Raw genomic sequence first — 21846 nt, 5'->3', positions numbered from 1 at the left:
AAAGCACAGACCTGTACAGTACAGGCTGCGCTAAAATGGGTGGGGCTACCGCACCTGTGACAGACCTTAGGCTGCCCCTGGTAGAAGACCTGGATCCTGTCACGTCCAAGGAAGGCGGCTGACGGAATGTGGGCAACCGTACTCCCTGAACGCCTGAGTTTGACGGAAAACGTCCAGGCCCCGGACCAGATCCCGTGCTCATCAATGTTTTTCTTGGGCATGTCCGTCACATCCCCATACCGACCGAGCCAGGTCATGATGTCGTAACAAGAAAGTGACTCGTTACGGGTCAAAACGGTCACCTTCTTGACCGAGTTCTGACGGGAAATTGCCTTTACGTCAAAATCCCGCCAGCCGGGCTCGTTCTTCGCCACCTCGTAGTTTGACCAGAAGAGTTCGAGACCCTCTGGCCGAACGAAACTGACGTCAAACTCGGACGTACCGTAGGGGTGGATCAGGGCAAAGATGTCACTCGCCCTGAATTCCATCTGGAGGAGGAGCTCAACCACTTTAGCGCGAGGTGGGCACGCATCCTCACCCCTCCAAATCAGACGGACCACATTCCTGCGGTTATTGTCCTGCCCGGTTGTCGGGAGGGACCAGACCACCTCCCCATTCTGCTCTCGGAAAGCCCCCAAACCGTGCCTCTCTATCCAGAAAGACAGGTCGACCTCACCCCTTCCCTCTACCTGGATCGACCTGTCTCCCCTACGCAGAGCCTCCAGGAGGCGCTGTTGCAAGTAACCCCCGGGGACGGACGGAGACGGGGACCCCCCTGGACCCCCGGCAGCGACATTAGCATAGCTCCTAGTGTTGAGCGGCATAGGCCATATTCGAATTCGCGAATATTCGCGAATATATGGACGAATATTCGTCATATATTCGCGAATATTCGCATATTCGTTATATTCTTGTTTTATTTTCGCATATGCGAAAATTAACATATGTGAATATTCGCATATGCGAAAATTAACACACGCTAATTTTCGCATATGCGAATTTTCGCGCGGCAGTCTCACACAGTAGTATTACAGCCTTCTTTACACCACACAAGCTGGAAGCAGAGAGGGATGATCACTGTGATGTGTACTGTGAAAAAAAAACAAAAGAAAAACGAATATTCGTAATTACGAATATATAGCGCTATATTCGCGAAATTCGCGAATTCGCGAATATGCGATATTCGCGAATAATATTCGAATTGCGAATATTCGTGAGCAACACTAATAGCTCCTAGGAGCAGTCACTGCCGGGGGGGCAGCCGGGCCAGACCCAGACCCAGAACCACCATTCACACCACCACTCACACCACCACTCACATCATCCTTTTTTCCATTCATACCACTACTCCCACCAACATTCACTCCACTGACACTCCTCTCATCCACAACACTACTACACTCAGCATTCTCACTCATACCCTGCCTAACTGATTCTGGGCTGGCTGGGATTTGTAGTACCGCTGGCTTAATTGCAGTCTTTTTTTCCGGCTTGGCTGCTGCTGCTGATGATGATGATGGCTCCTCCTTCTGAATGATCAATGGTGCCTCCTGAGTCTGGGGCTGCCCCACCGAGCCCACCCCAGCTCCTCCCGCGGCGCCATTGCCGGACACTGATCCCGACACCGGGACACTCCCCCCCCTCACAGGGGAGTGCCCTGCAGTGCCCGCAGAACACACTGTACTCGGGGGACCGCCCCCCGAGCACACAGACACAACGCTCTCTGGCGCCCGGACACTCCCCCCCCTCACAGGAGAGTGCCCCGCGGTGCCAGTAGTGCCCACAGTACTCGGGGAACCGCCCCCCGAGCACACGGCAGCATAACTTGCCTCTGGCACTTGGACACGCCCCCTGCCACCCTGGGGCGGTCCTGCAGTGCCAGAGCTGCCCGGCATGAGCCCATCCTGCCCTTCCCTACCGACAGGATGGGTGGGCTTCACAACTATTGCGCCCTTAGCCGTTGCTGACGCCTTACTGTACTCCCCGTGCTGGCCCCGCTCCACCACAGGAACGGGGTCTGGCAGTTTGGGGGAGCCCGCAGCCTGAACCAGCTTTGCAGCTGGCCCAGACTGCTGGAAGGGGATAAATACATATTGTACCGTCTCCTTTGTCTTCCTTTTCTTGGACCTCTGCTTGACCACCACATCTTCACACTCCTCGTCCCCAAAGGTGAAATTTTGGAGGTGGGCTGGGGACTCCTGCATCACAATTGCCCTCAGCAGACCCCCAGCCTCACCCTCCACGTCATCCTCCTCACTCTCGCTTGGCGGAAGTGCCACCTGTCCAGCCTCAATGTAGCTATCCTGGGTCTGGGTGTCACCTGGAGTAGCTACAACTCCCACACTTTCCTCCATCTTCTCCTCTTCACCACCATCCTCACTATCTTCGCCGCCACTACTCTCCCCATCATCCACCTCCACCTTACCTGGGGATTTCGTGGCGGCAAACCGATCGCCGTTGATCAGCTTCTCCTTGAAGAGACCGCTCCCCTCCAGTATCTCCGCTCTCCTCGCCTCCAGCTTCACAATCTCGCCCCTCAGCGATGTTATCCTCTTCTTCAGTTCTGGCTTGCTCTTTCTGGATCCTGTACTCATCAGACTCTGGGTCGCACGCAGATCCTCTCTGGCCATCCTCAGCTCCTTGCCGCGCTGCTCGTACTCCGCAAACCTTGCGGCCATGCGGGAGCAGTACGTGGAACTGGACTCGCCGGGCCCACTCTCCGACCACATCTCCACACTGCTTTTCCGTGCCTTTCTTCCACCAGTGGATCTCTGGCTGGCACCCGTAGCCTGGGTAGCAGAGCCTGCATTGCTGCAGACTCTGCCCGATCTTCTCCCGGCCGGAACAATGGCTGTCGAGGTTTTCACTCCACTTCCCGCCAGCCTGGAACGGGGAGTGGAGCCACGAGGCTCCATTGCAGGAGCTTCTTCCCCAGGAATCTGCCACAAACCTGGGGAAGGCTTGTTGGAAATCTCTGCTTGCTTCTGCTCTGCTGGAAGTCTCAGGAGACACACCCGCACACACCCTGCTGGGAGCTGGAATCACTGTCTATGTAGAGGACAGGAGCTTCTTCAGGGTCCAAATAAGTAATATGAAGCTGCCCTCACCGGGTGTCCAAAGAAGCTAACCCCGGCACAGGTAAAGAGTAGTACAGAACATGTAGTACCACCCCGTGCTGTAGGGGGCGCTGTCAGACAGAAATTCAGTGCATACACTTCAGTAATACAGGGGTTTTACCAGTAAAATGTCCATTCTGATTGGTCGTTCTTCCAGCCATTGACATGTTTTACAGATCTGGATTGTCCGTAGCATTGTATGATGAGTCTGGTCTCAAGTTACAATGGTAAAGAAAAGACCATTGTATGTTGAAACTATTGTATGTTGAGGCCATTGTAAGTTGAGGGATCACTGTATTTGAATTACAGAAATATAACTCTCTCAAGTAAAAAGAGAAATATCAAACGGAGGCACCTAACATAAACACCACAAATGCAATTAGAACCACAAGCGCATACATAGTCCTATAGTAGACGCCAGTTCCATTGAAAAGCTGCATGTTACGGTGGTTTCAGGATTTCTCTTCTTTATTGTTTTTTTTTTTTTAAGAAATATAACTCTTTTCAGGTCAAGCCAAAGGTTTGTTATGATGCCCACAAATTTATGTCATAGCAATAAAACAATGATCGATAGGTGGGATACCGTACCATTTGGTAAGCATCATAACATTTGAGTTGTGACACATTAATGGACAGGGGTCCATACAAAAATATCGAAGAGCCCCATTGACTTTGTGTCCACCATAATGGCGCTGATTTATCAATCAGCCTGAAACCCTAATTGTCTGTTTTTCCCATAGCAACCAATTACAGCTCAACTTTCACTTTACAAGAGCTCGTTAAGATCCGAAAGTTGAGCTGTGATTGGTTGTAATGGGAAAAAACAGGCAATTAGGGTTTCAGACTGACTGATAAATCTCCCCCAATATCTCTTTATATTGACCATAGCTGCATTTTTTACACATAAAGCAAAATAAAATAATTTGACTACCTACAGCCACAACTAGGGGGAGCTAACTGGAAATATACAGTATTGAGCTCAATGGGAGCAATAAGATTCCTAGTAATGGCTGCAGAAAGTGTAGAGCGAATACTATAGGCCCTAGATCAGACCTGCTGGTGTCTTTTTGAATCTTAGATCCCAGTGCTGGTGTTTTGTGATAACAAGGGTCATTATAACACAATTCATTAACTCCTGTAACTGTGTACAGTTAGATGTTTCTTCATTTTCCACAAGTTTTTATGCCGATCAGCCATAAAATGTCTGATGTATTAACCCAAGACAATGGCACCTGCCAAAGAATAGGATATATCAGGTAGACCAGTCAGTTCTTAAAGGGGCATTCCGGCTTTATACATCTTATTCCCCATCCACAGGCTGTCATGCCCCCTCCTATAGGTATGAATGGAGGGGGCATGACGTAATAGAACTAGGGGGCATGGCCATGACGTCACATACCCGTTTTGGAGGCAGCGCCCGGCACAGAATACTGGGGGCTGCACTGAGATCGTGGGGGTCCCTGGTGGCGGGACCCCTGCGATCATACATCTTATCCCTTATCATTTGGATAGGGGATAAGATGTATAAAGCTGGAATACCCCCTTTAAAGTTGATGTGGGAAAGTGTAAGGATCTGAGCAACTTTAACAAGGGGCAGAATGTGATTGCTACATCACAGATTCTGAGCACCTAAAAAATGGTAGGACTTGTAAGGTGTTCCTAGTATTTTGTGGCTAGTACCTACACAGACCAAGTACCTTGCACAGACCAAGTCTACCCCCTTTATGAGACCCCCTAATGGCAGTGGCTTCTTTCAGTAGGATAATGTCCCAGCCACAGTGCAGAAATTGTTCAGGAAGGAGGAACATGACAAAGAGGTTGGGACTCCAAATTTCCAGACCTCATTCCAATCGATCATCTGTGGGATGTGCTGGAAAAATCTAATCCATGGAGGTCCCACCTCACGACCTAAAGTACTTACAGGATCTTGAGGACCCCTTTAAACCCTTGACAGGTTCTTGAGGTCTTTAGACCCATGATGAGTCAGAGCTGTTTTGGCGGCACATGGGGGATCTACACGATATTTGAGGGGTAATTATAATGTTATGCCCAATCAGTGTAAATGATTTCAAAAATTTGAGTGGCTCATGTCCAATCCATTTTTGTTACAGCAGTAAAGTACCCCTTATAGTCAGAGGAAACCCTCCAGTCAGCAGAAGCTGAGATTATGTATTGTGTTCATGATTGTCACTAATTTTCTCTAACATACAGAGGTAGCAGAGCTAATCTTCGATAGAGAAGTGTATGTAGCTCTCGGGTTTATTAAGTACATAATATACTGTGATGGTGCTTGTCCTGGGAGCATCATACATAGGCAGGACCATGTGAAAAAGCCTAGTCTGGCCCATTGAGGTCTGCCATCAAACCTGTGGGTTGGCAAATGGTCCCATGTAAATACCCCACATAAGAGTTGTTGCAACCATAAATTCATTTCTTTTGCATCTAACAAACTCTGCTACCTCTGTATGTTATAGATTTATATTTTGAATAAACAACCGTTACATGCAGTGGTTGACTATGTACCGCTGTACGTGACATCTGCAGGTAGACACGTGTCATCAAAGGACATCTTTGCACCGGACAGGTAGGTGTCTGTCACAGTAATGTCATCGAGCTCGGTGCTGAAATGATCAGGGCTGCCCCCGTTGGACGACTCCTTGATCACACTGTAATTCAGAGCCACCCCGTAATTGGCCGGCTTCTCCGTCCGCTTCTTCTTGCACTTGCAGAGTTTCTTGAAAGCGGCTCTGAACTTCTGAGACATGAGATTGTAGATCACAGGGTTGATGGCGCTGTTCAGGTAAATACAAATCCTGCAGAACAGCACAAACCAACTTTCAAGGTAGGGGCTGGACAGAAAAGAATTGACGACTACCAGGGTCCTGTAGGGCATCCACAGAAACGCAAACAGAATCACCACCACAGCCAACATTTTGGTGACCTGTGGAGATAAAAAGGAGAGAGTAGAATAGAGAGGGTTAATACTGATGAGAAATACAGAGAAATGATTACATGACATGAAAGATACCAGAATCACACTATATTAGTCTGTAGGCTCTTGTACCCTACTCCTCTACAGTCAAATATGACAGTGCATTAAAACATATATGCAGAGTAACCCCCTCCAGATAAAAATAGCTTGATCTATGGTGCCACCTATTAGAGGTCAAGTCAATGCTTTACCGATTTAGGGAATGTTCACACATTGATAACTCTGCTGTGAGTTTCACTACCATTCACTTCAATTGGTCCGCCAGCAATCTGAAAATCTGCCGCAGACTTTCCTTGGACTCGTTGAAGTAAATATCAACACAATTCACAATGGATTTCCCTCAGGGTGAAACCCACTGCGAGTTTATCACATGTAAACCCACCCTTAAGAACTTTAAAAAGGACTTATTGATCAAGCCAGGATCTCCTCGAAATAAAAGAGTTACCGATCCTGGTGGAGGAGATTAGAGTTTGTCTAATAATCCCCAGTCATGGTCCAAAGCTCCTAAATGTGTCAAGTATTGACCTATAAATATTTTATGTAATACCCTCATTTTAATGTGGTTGGATCACTAAATAAAATCTAAGTTTTAGCCAATTATCCAATTTTTGTTGTTCTACAAAAATGTTACTCTCAATAGGTGGCACTAAAGAGCAAACTGTCTTCCTTCTGGAGAAGGTCTACTTTGCATATTTTTTCCCAATGGAACATTACATGGTCTATAAGATTTTACAAGCTTTCTGGTGCTCTCCTAAAAGGGGTACTCCGGCCCTAAGACATCTTATCTCCTATCCAAAGGATAGGGGATAAGATGCATGATCACGGGGGTCCTGCCGCTGGGGACCCCCGCAATCTTTCATGCAGCACCCCGCTATCATCAGCCTCTGATGAAGCACGATCATGGCGGCTGTCACGCCCCCTCTCATAGGCTTGCATAGAGGGGGCGGAGTGTGACATCACACAGGACGGAGCCGTGACATCACGATACTCCAGCCCTGTGATCGTGATTCATCAGACCTGGAGCGATGTTCACTCCCTAGGCTGATGATAGCGGGATGCTGCATGAAAGATTGCGGTGGGTCCCCAGTGGTGGGACACCTGCAATCAGTACCCCTTTAAAGGTCTAATTTTTTTTTTCAAATCAACTGGTTTCAGAAAGTTATACAGATTTGTAAATGAAAGATGTCAATCCTTTCAGTACTTATCAGCTGCTGTAGGTTCCAGAGAAAGTTGTGCAGTTCTTTCCTGTCTGACCACACCACCTTGTCCAAGTCAGGAACTGTCCAGAGCAGGAGAGGTTTGCTATGGGGATTTGTTCCTGCTTTGGACAGTTCTTGACACAGACAGAGGTGTCAGCAGAGAGCACTGTGGTCAGACTGGAAAGAACTACGCAACTTCCTCTGTAGTATACAGCAGCTGATAAGTACTGGAATGATTGACATTTAGAAATCTGTATAACTTTCTGACACCAGTTGATTTGAAAACATTTGTTTTTTACTTGTTTTCCACCTGAGTACCCCTTTAAGAAAAATATATTACCCGCTCAGTTTAAAGCCATATAGATATATATATGAACATACAAAGTAACATAACATAACACAGTGGGCTGATAGGACTGCTGTGGCGAAACCACGGCATCCCGATTAGCTGAGAGGACAGGGGTAGATGTCTTACCTTTCTCCCTACCGTCCTATCGGTGCAATGGAGCACCGATAACACTGATTAATGCTCTCCTATGGAGAAGCATTGATCAGTGTATGCAATCTAAAGATTGCATGTTATAGTTCCCTATAAAATATAATGTTAATTAAACCACATGGTCAAAAGCACAAGCTTAAAAAAAATTCCAAAGTCAAGAAATGTGTATTTTTGGTCACTTCATATACTAGAAAAAAATTATAAAACGCAATCAAAAAGAGCCATCAAATTAAAAATGGTCCCAATAAAAACTTCAGATAATGGCGCAAAAAATGAGCCCTCAAACATCCCTATATACGGAAAAATAAAAAAGTTATAGGGGTCAGAAGAGGACAATTTTAAACATACCAATTTTTGTGCATGTAGTAGTAAAATAAAATAAAACCTATTTAAATTAGGTATCCTTGTAACCGAATGGACCTAAAGAATAAAGAAAAGGTGTCATTTTGTACCAAAAAGTGCACTGCGTAGAATCAGAAGTCCCTGGTTTTTTTCCTTAAATTTTGCTTCACAAATATTTTTTTTCTGGTTTCGCTGTATATTTTGTGGTGAAATTGATGTCATTACAAAGTAAAATTAGTGGCTGAGAAAAACAAGCCCTCATATGGGTCTGTAGGTGGAAAATTGAAAGTGTTATAATTTTTAGAAGGTGAGGAGGAAAAAAACTAAAGTGCAAAAATTAAAAATGGCCCGAGAGGGAAGAGCGTTTATCCAACTTAAAAGGAAAGGAAGCATGAAGTGCTCCCAAATCTCCTGGTAGACAGATGCGTTGACCCTGGACTTAAAGGGGTACTCCGCCCCTAGACATCCTATCCCCTATCCAAAGGATAGGGGATAAGATGTCAGATCGCCACGGTCCCGCTGCTGGGGAGGCCCGTGATCCCCGCTGCGGCACTGCGCTATCATTACTGCACAGAGCGAGTTCGCTCTGCACGGAATGACGGGCAATACAGGGGCCGGAGCATCGTTACGTCGCGGCTCTGCCCCTCGTGACATCACGGCCCGTCCCCTTAATGCAAGTCTATGGCAGGGGGCGTGATGACCGCCACGCCCCTTCCATAGACTTGTATTGAAAGGGGCGGGCCGTGACATCACGAGGGGCAGAGCCGTGACATAACGATGCTCCGGCCCCTGTATTGCCCGTCATTCCGTGCAGAGCGAACTCGCTCTGTGCAGTAATGATAGCGCAGTGCCGCTCTCATGGGGATTTCATGAGCTGTAAGCCATAATCATCACAATAATGACAAATCACGGCTTGAACTATATTTGCATGTAATGAGTCTCTCTCATATATCAGTTTCACCTTTTTAGTTGCATTACTAAAATAAATGAACTTTGCATGATATTCAAATTTTTTGAGTTTCACCTGTATAGAAGCACTAATTTTCATACATTTTTAGCCCTTTTAAGGTGGAATTACCTTGTAAAGTACTAAATAATCATTCCATAATATTTCTCATGATATGCTGTTTCAGTAAGCCACCTCTCCATTCATTCACTGCCTAGATCAGTGTTTCCCAACCATGGTGCCTCCATCTATTGCAATGCTATAACTCCCAGCATGCCTGGATAGCCTTTGACTCGGAGTCAGACGGCCAATATTCCCCAGATCTATAGGACATACAATGTTGCCAAGATTATCAGCATTATTATGTGCCTATTGGCCACTGCATGCAGGTATGCTTTTGGCTGCATTGGGAGGGCCCATTCACATTAGGGAATTTCCAGACTGAGAAATCCCGGGTGAAGATTCTGTGTGCAGCGTGCCTTGCCGAAATTCATTGTCACGGCAATGCAGCCTGCATGTTCATTCTTTTAGTGGAGCCCGGAATCTGGAACTTCCACAGTAGATATTCTGCAGTGGGCACAGTGAGTCCCATTGAAAACAATAGGAAGCTTCTGCACTGTAATTTCCATCCCAGATATTCCATAGTGTTAACGGGTCCTAAGGAAAACGGGTCCTCAATAAAAAAATACATAAACACATCGGGTGCACTCTCTTTCCCCCCTGCACTGTAGATGTTTACTCCATGTTCTCTATACAAGACAATATAACTATTTTGTGTGTTACTGGTTAAACTAAATTGTGTTTATCTAAAATTGTGACATAGATAACAAGCACATTTTATTAGTCATCAGTGCAGAAATTCAGGTAATTCCAAAGAGTTCATTTTCTTTTTCTTGCAACTATTATATCAGAACCTACACTGTCATGTAACTTTAGACCATGGTAGTTCCAGGATTACATGTTGTAGAAGCCCATGGTCAGTTGCCCCTGTAATGTGCACATATGTATCATTGTTTTAGCCATGACCTCTGTAGCTCACCTGTTTGTGTAGCTTTTACCTTGCTCTGTTTCTTGGGTTATATGTCTGTACTATGGTCGATGTTTTCATATCTAGCTTTGTATTTGTTTTGTGAACTTGTGTCTTGGTTAGTGTTCACACCTGTTACTGTGAATCCTGAATCTTACATGTGTTTAGGTGTTTTTTTTGTGTGTGCATTCTTCCAAGGTTATGTCCTGTCCCACATGGTTGTGTGTCCCTAACTTAGAGTCTCTTTGAATTTAGTATTTTGTGTTCCTCCATATTTCAAGTTTGGTTCTGGTTACTCTATGGTTAGATCCCTTTCCTGAGCTTTGCTTTGTCCCTAACATAGGAGTTAGTTTTGTTGTTTCTAATGTGAATTAGTTTTCTGTATCCTGATCTTGGTCCATGTTCAGACCTGTGGGTCTATGTGTGTTTTTATCTAGTGTGAATTGGTATGTTTCCTAGTAATCCTGTCTCGTTCATATAATCATACTTGCCATTTATCTTGCTTTGGTTTTTAGGCTGTTGCCTATATGCTATATACCTGCTGCTATGTTTCCTGATATCTATGAACTATTTTGCATTCCTGCCATTATTCAGTATTCTGGTTTCCTTGGTTGTTTCTCCGACTTTGTACAGTTCTTGTTTTTTTTTTAACATGATGCCTTCACTTTAGTTAGTACATGGACTGTCGCCCATTTGTAGAGTCACCATTTAGGGGGACTATGCAAGTATGCAAGGAAAGAGGTGAAGGGTCAGCTTAAAGGGGTACTCCGGCACTTAGACATCTTATCCCCTATCCAAAGGATAGGGGATAAGATGCCTGATCACGGGGGTCCCGCTGCTGGGGACCCCCGTGATCTTGCACCCCAGCTAAAATCAGTCCCCGGAGCATGTTCGCTCTGGGCCTGATTACCGGCGACCACGGGGCCGGCAGCGTGTGACGGACGTCACGCCTCCGCCCCCGTGTGACGTCACGCTCCGCCCCTCAATGCAAGCCTACAGGAGGGGGTGTGACAGCTGCCATGCCCCCTCCCATAGGCTTGCATTGAGGGGCAGAGCATGATGTCACACGGGGCGGAGACGTGACGTCACACGCCGCCGGCCCCATGGTCGCTGGTAATCAGGCCCGGAGCGAACATGCTCCGGGGACTGATTTTAACTGGGGTGCTGCATGCAAGATCACAGGGGTCCCCAGCGGCGGGACCCCCGTGATCAGGCATCTTATGCCCTATCCTTTGGATAGGGGATAAGGTGTCTAAGCGCCGGAGTACCCCTTTAAAGCTCCCTTTTTCCTGTCCTACATGTTGTATATCATGCCAGCCCCTGTGCCTGATACTATAATCCTGTCCTGTAGACATATCATACTTGGTTTGTTGTGATTTTTGTTACACAGAAAAAGCCGTTGAAAAAAATTGTTGCATAAGAAATGAGATGTCATATTACAATGCTAATGTGCACAAAGACAGTACAGCGATATGTAGAATCTAATTACGGTTCTGCAGTACAAAATTTGCAGGAACTCCTCGTGCCTCTGCACAGCCTCAATACACTTAGCTCTATTATTTGTTAACAATTTGACTATAATATTGCTTCATACATAGAATAAAATGGGCGAAATCTCACCTGCCACGGGTTGTTTGCAGATTTGCCCGACACCAGATAAAGCAATTTCAGTGAAGCCAGCAAAATCGTAAAGTAGAAGGAAAAGATTATCATTTGGCTCTGAAGCCGGCACTTCTGCTAAATGTGCTATAACCTACCAGAACAAGATGTAAATAGCTTGTCACAACTGTAAGCACTGTTAATCACTCACAAATATAATAAGACGCCGCACACTTATGTCTTAGCGCTCCCCAGCCCGTCCGCACAGCTGCTTAACACCTTCTGCTTCTATGATAGTCAGGAAAGTGGCCAAGAAGCACTCAGCTATAATGGAACCTTTTCAGCCAAAAAATCTGGATTAAAATGCATTCAAATATAATTTTACCCCCAACTTATATTGAAGTGTAACAGATTTGTTGCAATTGTTGGGTCCAAGCCTTTAAGTATTTTATCCCGCATGTAAGAACAGGGTAATTCTGCTATATCCCTTTGTAACAATATGTATTTTTGGCTCCTGCTGTCCACAGTGTGAAGGTCATAATAGGCTGGAGATTTCCAGTTATATTTAACCAGTTCTATTGTACAAAGGTGATAGGCTATTTATACAGTAAATTGTTCTCAATAAATCTGAAGTTCATACACATTTGCCATGAGTTGTACTTGAGGCATGAACCTTCCTTGGAACCCTTCCTGAAGAGCAAGTCTCCTACACATCCTTGGATCTTCTCAATCCACATCCTCATAGAGACCACTTATTGATGCTTCTGTTCAGGAGAAACCAAAGTGCAGCAATAAATGTGTATATTTTTTGTTATGGCGTCAACACTAGAACCCCAGCTGCCTTGACAACTGTTTGGTACCCTATGATTGCATCAAGGAGGAGGGGATGTCAGTATCAGGAGGACCATTCCTCATTTAGCTGTTCAGATGCAGTAGCTATTGACTGCAGCATCTAAGTGGTCCAGTGACAAACAGCTTATCTCCGATAGGATAGGGGATCAGTGTCAGATTGCAGGGGGTCTGACAGCTAGGACCCCTCGTGATCTCCTGAGAGAGTGCTGTACCTGGGCATCTCCGGCCCCGCTGTGAATATTCGGTTGTCTTGAAAGTAGGAAGTGTGAGATGCTGCGGAGGACCAGAAGACGTCATAGAAGGAGCCCTAGAAGACTGATGTAGGCGAGTATGTTTTTTTTTCTTCGCTTTTTTCATTTTCATGCAAAATATATATTTTTTTTATTAGTATCCAGATAACCTGTTTAACTTTTTTATTAGTTCATTTTTAAAGAGCATCTCCTATGCAAAATGTTTCAAGTCTACAAAGCTCTGCATATTCTTGTGAGGTCTCTAAAGCTTAGTGGAGGAGCTATATGTTGTGGCAGGTCTAGCAGGTTTAAAAGGCCCATAGTTGGTGAGCCCTGTGCACAACCACCATAGCTGAGCATCCATTAGCCTTTGTATAATGAGTTGATATTTCAGCTCATACTGAGCTCAAACTGTGCAAATAGAAAGGTATGAGGTCCAGCATTGCGAGGTAAGTATAAAATAGTTGCAGTTTGCCAATTCCCTTAAGTCTCTTAAAAGCTTCACACACACACACACACACACACACACACACACACACACACACACACACACACACACACTTCTATTGCATTTTGGTCTTTACATAAGCTCTTCCTCATGGCATCTTATTGCTCCATGGCCATGAAGAAGGGCTTCAGGTAAAACCTGAAATGTGTTGGCAGTTCCTTTATTCCTATATGTGTAAGGAGCTTTTATGAGACAACCATTATAGCTACAACAGTTTTATACTTACCTTATGATGCTGGACCGCCCTGTGTATGTTACATTTCTCCTAGTGTAGGCTTAATGGTACATATTGGCCCTGTTTTACTCCTGTTTTACTAAGAGTGGAGTGTTTATTCTGGAGGGATTTCCATATCACTCGTCTTTTTTTTCAAGCTTATTTACTATTCTGTCACACATTTTGTTTTTTTTTCTGTCGCACGTTTCTTTTGTGTCGCACTAGTCAATTGTGTCACTCAAACTCCGAGCTAAAGAAATTGGTTGTGTGAATCAAAATGGTTTAGACTTGTTTGTTTAAAAATGTTTCCATGAATCAAAAGTATTCATGTGTTATAATTTTTCAAACATTACAACAATTATCCTTGTTTATCAGCTTGGGTGTTAAAATTATTTAAACCTAATACTGCAAATGTGTTAAAAAAAATTAAACATTAACTATCACAAAAGCATTCAATATTTTATTCATTAAAGTGTTTAACTGTACAAAATGTTTTCAGGTTATAAAACAAGTTATTTTCACACAAAACACAATGGCAAACAGTCCCTTGTTAGAAATCACTCCATTTTTGGAATTTCTCTCGGCCTCTTGGCTGTCGGTTATTGTGTCAGGCAAAGTCACACTTTTTCTCAAGTGATTTTCGAAGTACTCCGAGTAATTTTAGTTTTTTGTCGGTAAAACGCCCATTTTTGCATAAAACACGCCCATTTCAGAGTGAAAAAAAAACCACTCCGAGTGTTTTCTAAAATGTTGGTTGTGCGACTGAAATTTGGTTGCATAATTATTCGCAAAGACATTGCGACTAAAATTTTGGCGCAATAACCAAGAAAAAGAGTCAGTTGGACTTTAGTAAATGAGGGCCTTGGTCTTCTATTTAATCAATATGTAATCAATATTTAATCAATTGTAATCAATTGGACTTTTAACCCCTTAAGGACCAAGGACGTACCGGTACGTCCTTGGTCCTGCTCTTCTGATATAACGCGGGGTTACACAGTAACCCCGCGTCATATCATGGCGGGCCCGGCGTCATAGTGAAGCCGGGACCCGCCTCTAATAGCGCGCAGCGCCGAACGCGGCGCCGCGCGCTATTAACCCTTTAGCCGCGCGCTCAAAGCTGAGCCGCGCGGCTAAAAGTGAAAGTGAAAGTTCCCGGCTAGCTCAGTCGGGCTGTTCGGGATAGCCGCGGCTAATCGCGGCATCCCAAACAGCTGACAGGACAGCAGGAGGGCCCCTTCCTGCCTCCTCGCTGTCCAATCGCCGAATGACTGCTCAGTGCCTGAGATCCAGGCCTGAGCAGTCATCTGGCAGAATCGTTGATCACTGGTTTCTTATGAGAAACCAGTGATAAACATAGAAGATCAGTGTGTGCAGTGTTATAGGTCCCTATGGGACCTATAACACTGCAAAAAAAAAGTGAAAAAAAAAGTGAATAAAGATTATTTAACTCCTCCCCTATTAAAAGTTTGAATCACCCCCCTTTTCCAATAAAAAAAAAAAACACAGTGTAAATAAAAATAAAAATAAACATATGTGGTATCACCGCGTGCGGAAATGTCCGAATTATAAAAATATATCATTAATTAAACCGCTCGGTCAATGGCGTGCGCGCAAAAAAATTCCAAAGTCCAAAATAGTGCATTTTTGGTCACTTTTTATATCATTTAAAAATGAATAAAAAGTGATCAATAAGTCCTATCAATGCAAAAATGGTACCGTTAAAAACTTCAGATCACGGCGCAAAAAATGAGCGCTCATACCGCCCCATACACGGAAAAATAAAAAAGTTATAGGGGTCAGAAGATGACAATTTTAAACGTATTAATTTTCCTGCATGTAGTTATGATTTTTTCCAGAAGTCCGACAAAATCAAACCTATATAAGTAGGGTATCATTTTAATTGTATGGACCTACAGAATACATATCAGGTGTCATTTTTACCGAAAAATGTACTACGTAGAAACGGAAGCCCCCAAAAGTTACAAAACAGCGTTTTTTTTTTTCAATTTTGTCGCACAATGATTTTTTTTCCCGCTTTACCATAGATTTTTGGGCAAAATGACTGACATCATTACAAAGTAGAATTGGTGGCGCAAAAAATAAGCCATCATATGGATTTTTAGGTGTAAATTTGAAAGAGTTATGATTTTTTAAAGGCAAGGAGCAAAAAACGAAAATGCAAAAACGGAAAAACCTCCGGTCCTTAAGGGGTTAAAACCTGCATCAAAAAAGCAACAAGCAATGTGTCAAAGACGCTTCCCATGTGGAATGTATATGACTGAAAAATAGTACATACCCTACATTGTCCTTGATTTTTTATTTTTTTTTTGGAGGGAAAAATTTATATTTTTTTACATTTTGCTACAGGATAATTCCATCAGGCACCTATGATGTCAGGGTGAATTTCAGGGTAGATGTAAATCCTTTAGGAAGAGAAAGCTTCAATATACAAATTCTTGTCTCGAGTCTAATGTATACAGTAAGAATTATATCTCAAACTATGCAAGAATTGTAATGTTAACTCTTCTTCTGTACGCGCTATAAATAATGCACAAAGTGATGTGCAGCAGAGGCCATAAACATTGTAAGAACAAAGATAAATGAAGAAAAATAACATATGAAAATATTTATTTCATTTTGTGTAAATCGGTTCGGTGGAAGGGTCACATTCTGTATGTACTGGTATATTTACATCTGTAAGACGTATAGTAACTAATAGTTACCAGTCCTGGCCCTGTCCCAGCATATAAGGATATATAAGATTCTATGTAGTGTTCTGGACTCATAATACCCTGCAGGAGAAGATACCTAAAATATAGGATTGTTTATTTGACTTAGCACCAACTATAACATACAATTGGGATATGCAGTTTAGTGTATATAGCTAGGAAGACTTGACTAGGCAATATATATATATATATATATATATATATATATATATATATATTTAACTTTAAAACAGTGTTCTCTTGTGGCTCTCCAGCTGTTGTAAAACTACCACCCCTATCATGTCCTGTTTGTTGAAGGCTGGGAGGGCATAATGGGAGTTGTAGATTTGTGACAGCTGGAGAGCCACAGGTTGAGGAACAGTGCCAAATATTGTATTTTCATTCTCAATTATAATGTTTTTTTTATTTTTATTATTCTTTAAAAAACAAAATATAAAATGGCAAACTGCATATATTGGTCAGCCTTTCATAAACAATTAAAGAGAATCCATAAAAATGCAGAGTGCATATCGCCATAAAATTGTATCAGTTTTCTCTATATTTAATCTTCATTTGTCCCTAAACTAGTCGATGGAGAATAAATGCTATTATGTACCAGTGGGGCAAAAAAGTATTGTCAGCCACCAATTGTGCAAGTTCTCCCACTTAAAAAGATGAGAGATGCCTGTAATTTTCATCATAGGTATACCTCAACTATGAGAGACAGAATGAGAAAAAAAATCCATAAAATCACATTGCCTGATTTTTAAATAATTTATTTTTGGAAATTATGGTGGAAAATAAGTATTTGGTCACCTACAAACAAGCAAGATTTCTGTCTCTCACAGACCTGTAACTTTTTCTTTAAGAGTGTCCTCTGTCCTCCACTTGTTACCTGGGACCAAAATAGCAAAGGCTACCATCAGTAACACACTATGCTGCTAGGGACTCAAATCATGCAGTGTTAGATGTGTCCCCCTGCTTAATCCAGTACATGTCTGGGCCCGTCTGAAGTTTGCTAGAAGCATCTGGATGATCCAGAAGAGTTTTAGGAGAATATCATATGGTCAGATGAAACCAAAGTAGAACTTTTTGGTAAAAACTCAACTCGTCCTGTTTGAAGGAGAAATAATGCTGAGTTGCATCCAAAGAACACCATACCTACTGTGAAGTATGGGGGTGTAAACATCATGCTTTGGGGCTGTTTTTCTGTCAAGGGACCAGGATGACTGATCGGTCTCAAGGAAAGAATGAATGGGGCCATGTATCGTGAGATTTTGAGTGAAAACCTCCTTCCATCAGCAAGGGAATTGAAGATGAAATGTGGCTTGGTCTTTCAGCATGACAATAATCCTAAACACACCGCCCAGGCAACAAAGGAGTGGCTTCGTAAGAAGCATTTCAGGGTCCTGGAGCGGCCTAGCCAGTCCCCAGATCTCAACCCCCATAGAAATCCTTTGGAGGGAGTTGAAAGTCTGTGTTGCCCAGCGAAAGCCCCAAAACATCACTGCTCTAGAGGAGATCTGCATGGAGGAATGGGCCAAAATACCAGCAACAGTGTGTGAAAACCTTGTGAAGACTTACAGAAAATATTTGACCTCTGTCATTTCCAACAAAGGGTATATAACAAAGTATTGACATTAACTTTTGTTATTGACCAAATACTTATTTTCCACCATAATTTGCAAATAAATTCTTTAAAAATCAGACAATGTGATTTTATGGATTTTTTTTTCTCATTATGTCTCTCATAGGTGAGTATACCTGTGATGAAAGTTACAGGCCTCTCATCTTTGAAGAACTTGCACAATTGGTGGCTGACTAAATACATTTTTGCCCCATTGTATCCCCTGCACTACGTAAATGCAGAAATGGGGATCCTGCCTCTTTCTCTCTCTCTCTCTCTCTCTCTCTCTCTCTCTCTCTCTCTCTCTCTCTCTCTCTCTCTCTCTCTCTCTTCTAAAGCTTCACCCGCCTTCTCCATAGACTTCTATGAACAGCAAATGCAACCCTGCCACTCAGCTCTTTCCTTTTCTTTGCTTATGCTGTTTTATTTCCTGCTTTCCCATATCCTCAGCATGCCCCCTATTGATCGACTGCCCAACTACATCTCCTTTGTAAGTGCAATTTGATGAGACAACCCCATAATGCTTTAACCCCTTATGGACCAGGCCCATTTTGTCCTTAAGGACCAGACCAATTTTATTTTTGCATTTTTGTTTTTTCCCTCCTCGCCTTCTAAAAATCATAACTCTCTTATATTTCCATCCACAGACCCATATGAGGGCTTGTTTTTTGAGTCACCAATTGTACTTTGTAATTACATCACTTATTTTACCATAAAATGTACAGCGCAACCAAACAAATATTATTTATTTGGGAAAATTGAAAAGGAAACCGCAATTTAGCACATTTTGGAAGGTTTTGTTTTCACACTGTACACTTTCCGGTAAAAATGACATGTTTTCTTTATTCTGTGGGTCAATAAGATTCAAATGATACCCATGATTATATTCTTTTCTATAATTGTACCGCTTAAAAAAAATCTCAAACCATTTTAACAAAATTAGTATGTTTGAAATTGCCCTATTTTGACCACCTATAACTTTCTCATTTTTCCGTATATGGGGCGATATGAGGACTAATTTTTTGCACCATGATCTGTAGTTTTTATCAGTACAACTTTTGGTTATGTTTTACTTTTAATACATTTTTTATAACATTTTTTTGGAATAAAATGTGACAAAAAAGCAGCAATTTTGGACTTTTTAATTTTTTTTTACATTTACGCTGTTCACGTATGGGATAGTTAACAATATATTTGAATAGTTCAGACTTTTATGCATGCGGCGATACCAAATATGTGTATTAATTCTTTTTAAATGCTTTTTTGGGGGGGAAATGGGAAAAACGGACGTTTTACTATTTATTGAAGGAGGGGATTTTTCAAAAAAAAATTTTTGACACTTTTTATGTCCCCATAGGGGACTATTCATAGCAATCAGTTGATTGCTAATACTGTTCAGTGCTATTTATAGGACACAGCACTGCTCAGTATTATCGGTGATCTTCTGCTCTGGTCTGCTCGATCTCAGACTAGAGCAGAAGACCCTGGGAGACAGCCGGACCCAGGTGAGGGGACCTCCGGCCACCATGCTGGATGATCGGATCGCCGCGGCAGCTAATTATTTTTCCAAAGCCTATCATAGTTTGACACCAAAGGCTAGGGCAAAGGGTACGAGTATTCTAACATCACAAAATACCCCATGGGAAGAGAGAGAAAGATATGTGGATGAAGAAGGTAGATATATTTGTGAAGGGGACTATTGCATCACAGAAGTTTACATTCACATCAGTTTACTTACCAAATACCAAACAGAAGGTAGCTTTACATCATATATTAGAAGAACTAGAAAGTTTCATAGAAGGGACGTTAATTCTGGGGGGGGGGGGGACTTTAACTTTGCGCTAAATCCTCAGATAGATACATCTAAGGGCGCTTCAGGAATGAGTACATCAGTACTTCAAGGGTGTAAAAGAGAACTACATAATAAGCAATTGCTTGATGTTTGGCGTATTTTACACCCAGGAGATAAGGACTTTTCTTTTTACTCCACAGTGCATGACTCGTTTTCACAAATAGATAATTTTTTTGTAAAACAGAAAGATATAGATATGATAAGGGATGCAAAGATGGATAATATTATTTTTGCGGACCATGCCCTAATTAAAATAGAGATTCAAATACCAATATTACTAGCGAAGCAGTGGAACTGGACTCTAAATGGGTCACTGTTAAAAGATCTGACAACAATAGAAGACCTGAAAAAACAACTGATAGAATTTTTTGAGACTAATGAAACAGAAGGGATTACACCAGGAACCCTCTGGGAAGCACATAAATGCTTCACCAGAGGCACCAGTTGATTTAAAAATAAAATGTTTTCCTGAGAAGTACCCCTTTAAGACTACATTCCCACTATGATTTAGGCACATGATCGCCTGATCCCACGGGGAAATTTAAAAACCGACCACTGCCGTATCCCCGCCAGATTTGCACTGCATCCCATTTGAATTTAAATGAGACCACCGGATCACCAGCTAGTGACTCCGGTCGACTTATTTTTGGACCATAAACTATTTTGTTGCTGGATGGAAAACCATGGTCTGCCGTGGTTTTTAGTCCAGCAACAAAACTGATATGGTTCAAAATAAGCCGACCGGAGTCGCTATCTGACTCTGGTCATCTCATTTAACTGAATGGAATGAGGCACGGTTCTGGCAGGGATACAGCCCCCTTCCCCCCAATCTTGCAGCCGTGTGACATAATCGTGGCATGAATGCACCCTTAGGCAGTTTTTTCCCAACCATCACTTGGACCCTGAGGAAGTAAGAGGTCTCTTTCAAAACAGGTTGTTTGTGGAATTTTATCAATAGTAAATTTACTTTATTCATCTGGTCGAAATTGAGTTACCGTTAAAGTTGTAGCCATGGGGCTTGTGCCGGGTTAGCAGCATTTTCTTTTCTGGATCTGGAGTCGCCCAGCGTTCTTCTCATAAATTGTGAGATGGGAATACACCTTTAGGTCACGATTTCTGGTCTATGGATGGCAGTGGCTCCCCTAGAGCAGTGCACCACGACCCACGCCCGAAGCAGGGGCTGCCACACCCCCACCACAAATCTCTATGGAAAGCTGAAGATAGCCGAACTACTCTCCCATAGAGATATATGAAGGGGGTATGGCGGCCCCCGCTTTGGGCCAGGGTTGTGGTCTCCAGGTGAGAGCCGGGGCTCTGTGCAGGAGATCACGGGGGGTCCCGCAGATAGGGGATACATTTTTTTGCATGAGACTACTCCTTTAATTGCTCCTGTCCACTAGAGTGTGAACTGCTACTGCACCGTGACCCTCTCACACTTTACTTATACATAAAGAGGGGGGATACTAAGTGAGTGACCATCCATATGTTCTAATAAAGCATATAAACAGGGGTTATGTCATGAAGATAACAGGATATTTCTATAATTCACAACACTTACACACTATAGCTGAATACCTCTGAAGTAGGCTCACTTCTGCTGTTTCCTCGAGCATTGTTTTCTCACTATAATGCTGCACTCTTCTGGGCGCTGATAATGGATTTGTTTTATAGCCTTGTGAGCAAACACAGACACTTGTTCTGCAATATGTAAATTACCTTTATAGGACCTGTAACATAGTTTTTTTTAGCTGCGATTATGTTTTTTGTTTATATTGGCACTCAGCAGCTTTCCCTCAATGGCACTGCACATTCCGAGTGTTTTCTAGTTCTGCTGGATTTATTTCAGGAGTGGGTTACTATGGAAATTACAAATGACATTTCTTTTTGCTGTAAAGGAAATTGAAAAAAAAAAAAAAAAAGAATGAAAAGAGAAAAAAAAAAAAAAAAACAACAACCTTCTCCGCTAAATACTTCATGTACAAAAGGTGAATGAGTCCAGTATAAAGAACTTTTATGAATCACTTGTTATATTTTGGCTTATTATATATATATTTATTTAATTTTTCTTTCAATTTTCTTCTTTAAAGGGTACTCCTTTACATTTTTTTTTAAATCAACTGGCACACCAAAGATAA

At 42.8% G+C, this 21846-nt stretch overlaps 1 protein-coding gene across 4 annotated transcripts in view; it reads right to left on the bottom strand.

Moving 5' to 3' along the window:
* TRHR (thyrotropin releasing hormone receptor) overlaps positions 1-21846 on the bottom strand; it is an 82072-nt gene that overhangs the window by 9832 nt on the left and 50394 nt on the right. For 3 of the 4 annotated variants that reach the window (XM_056522594.1, XM_056522596.1, XM_056522593.1), the window contains one exon: positions 5640-6057. In XM_056522594.1, the coding sequence (XP_056378569.1) occupies positions 5640-6057 (418 nt within the window). Of the gene's footprint in view, positions 1-2257; positions 6058-21846 lie in introns of those variants that run through there. The other variant, XM_056522597.1, reaches the window with a different exon arrangement.

Source organism: Hyla sarda, chromosome 5 (genome assembly GCF_029499605.1).
Source record: "Hyla sarda isolate aHylSar1 chromosome 5, aHylSar1.hap1, whole genome shotgun sequence".
NCBI lineage: Eukaryota > Metazoa > Chordata > Amphibia > Anura > Hylidae > Hyla > Hyla sarda.
This window is presented reverse-complemented; position numbering and strand designations above follow the sequence as displayed.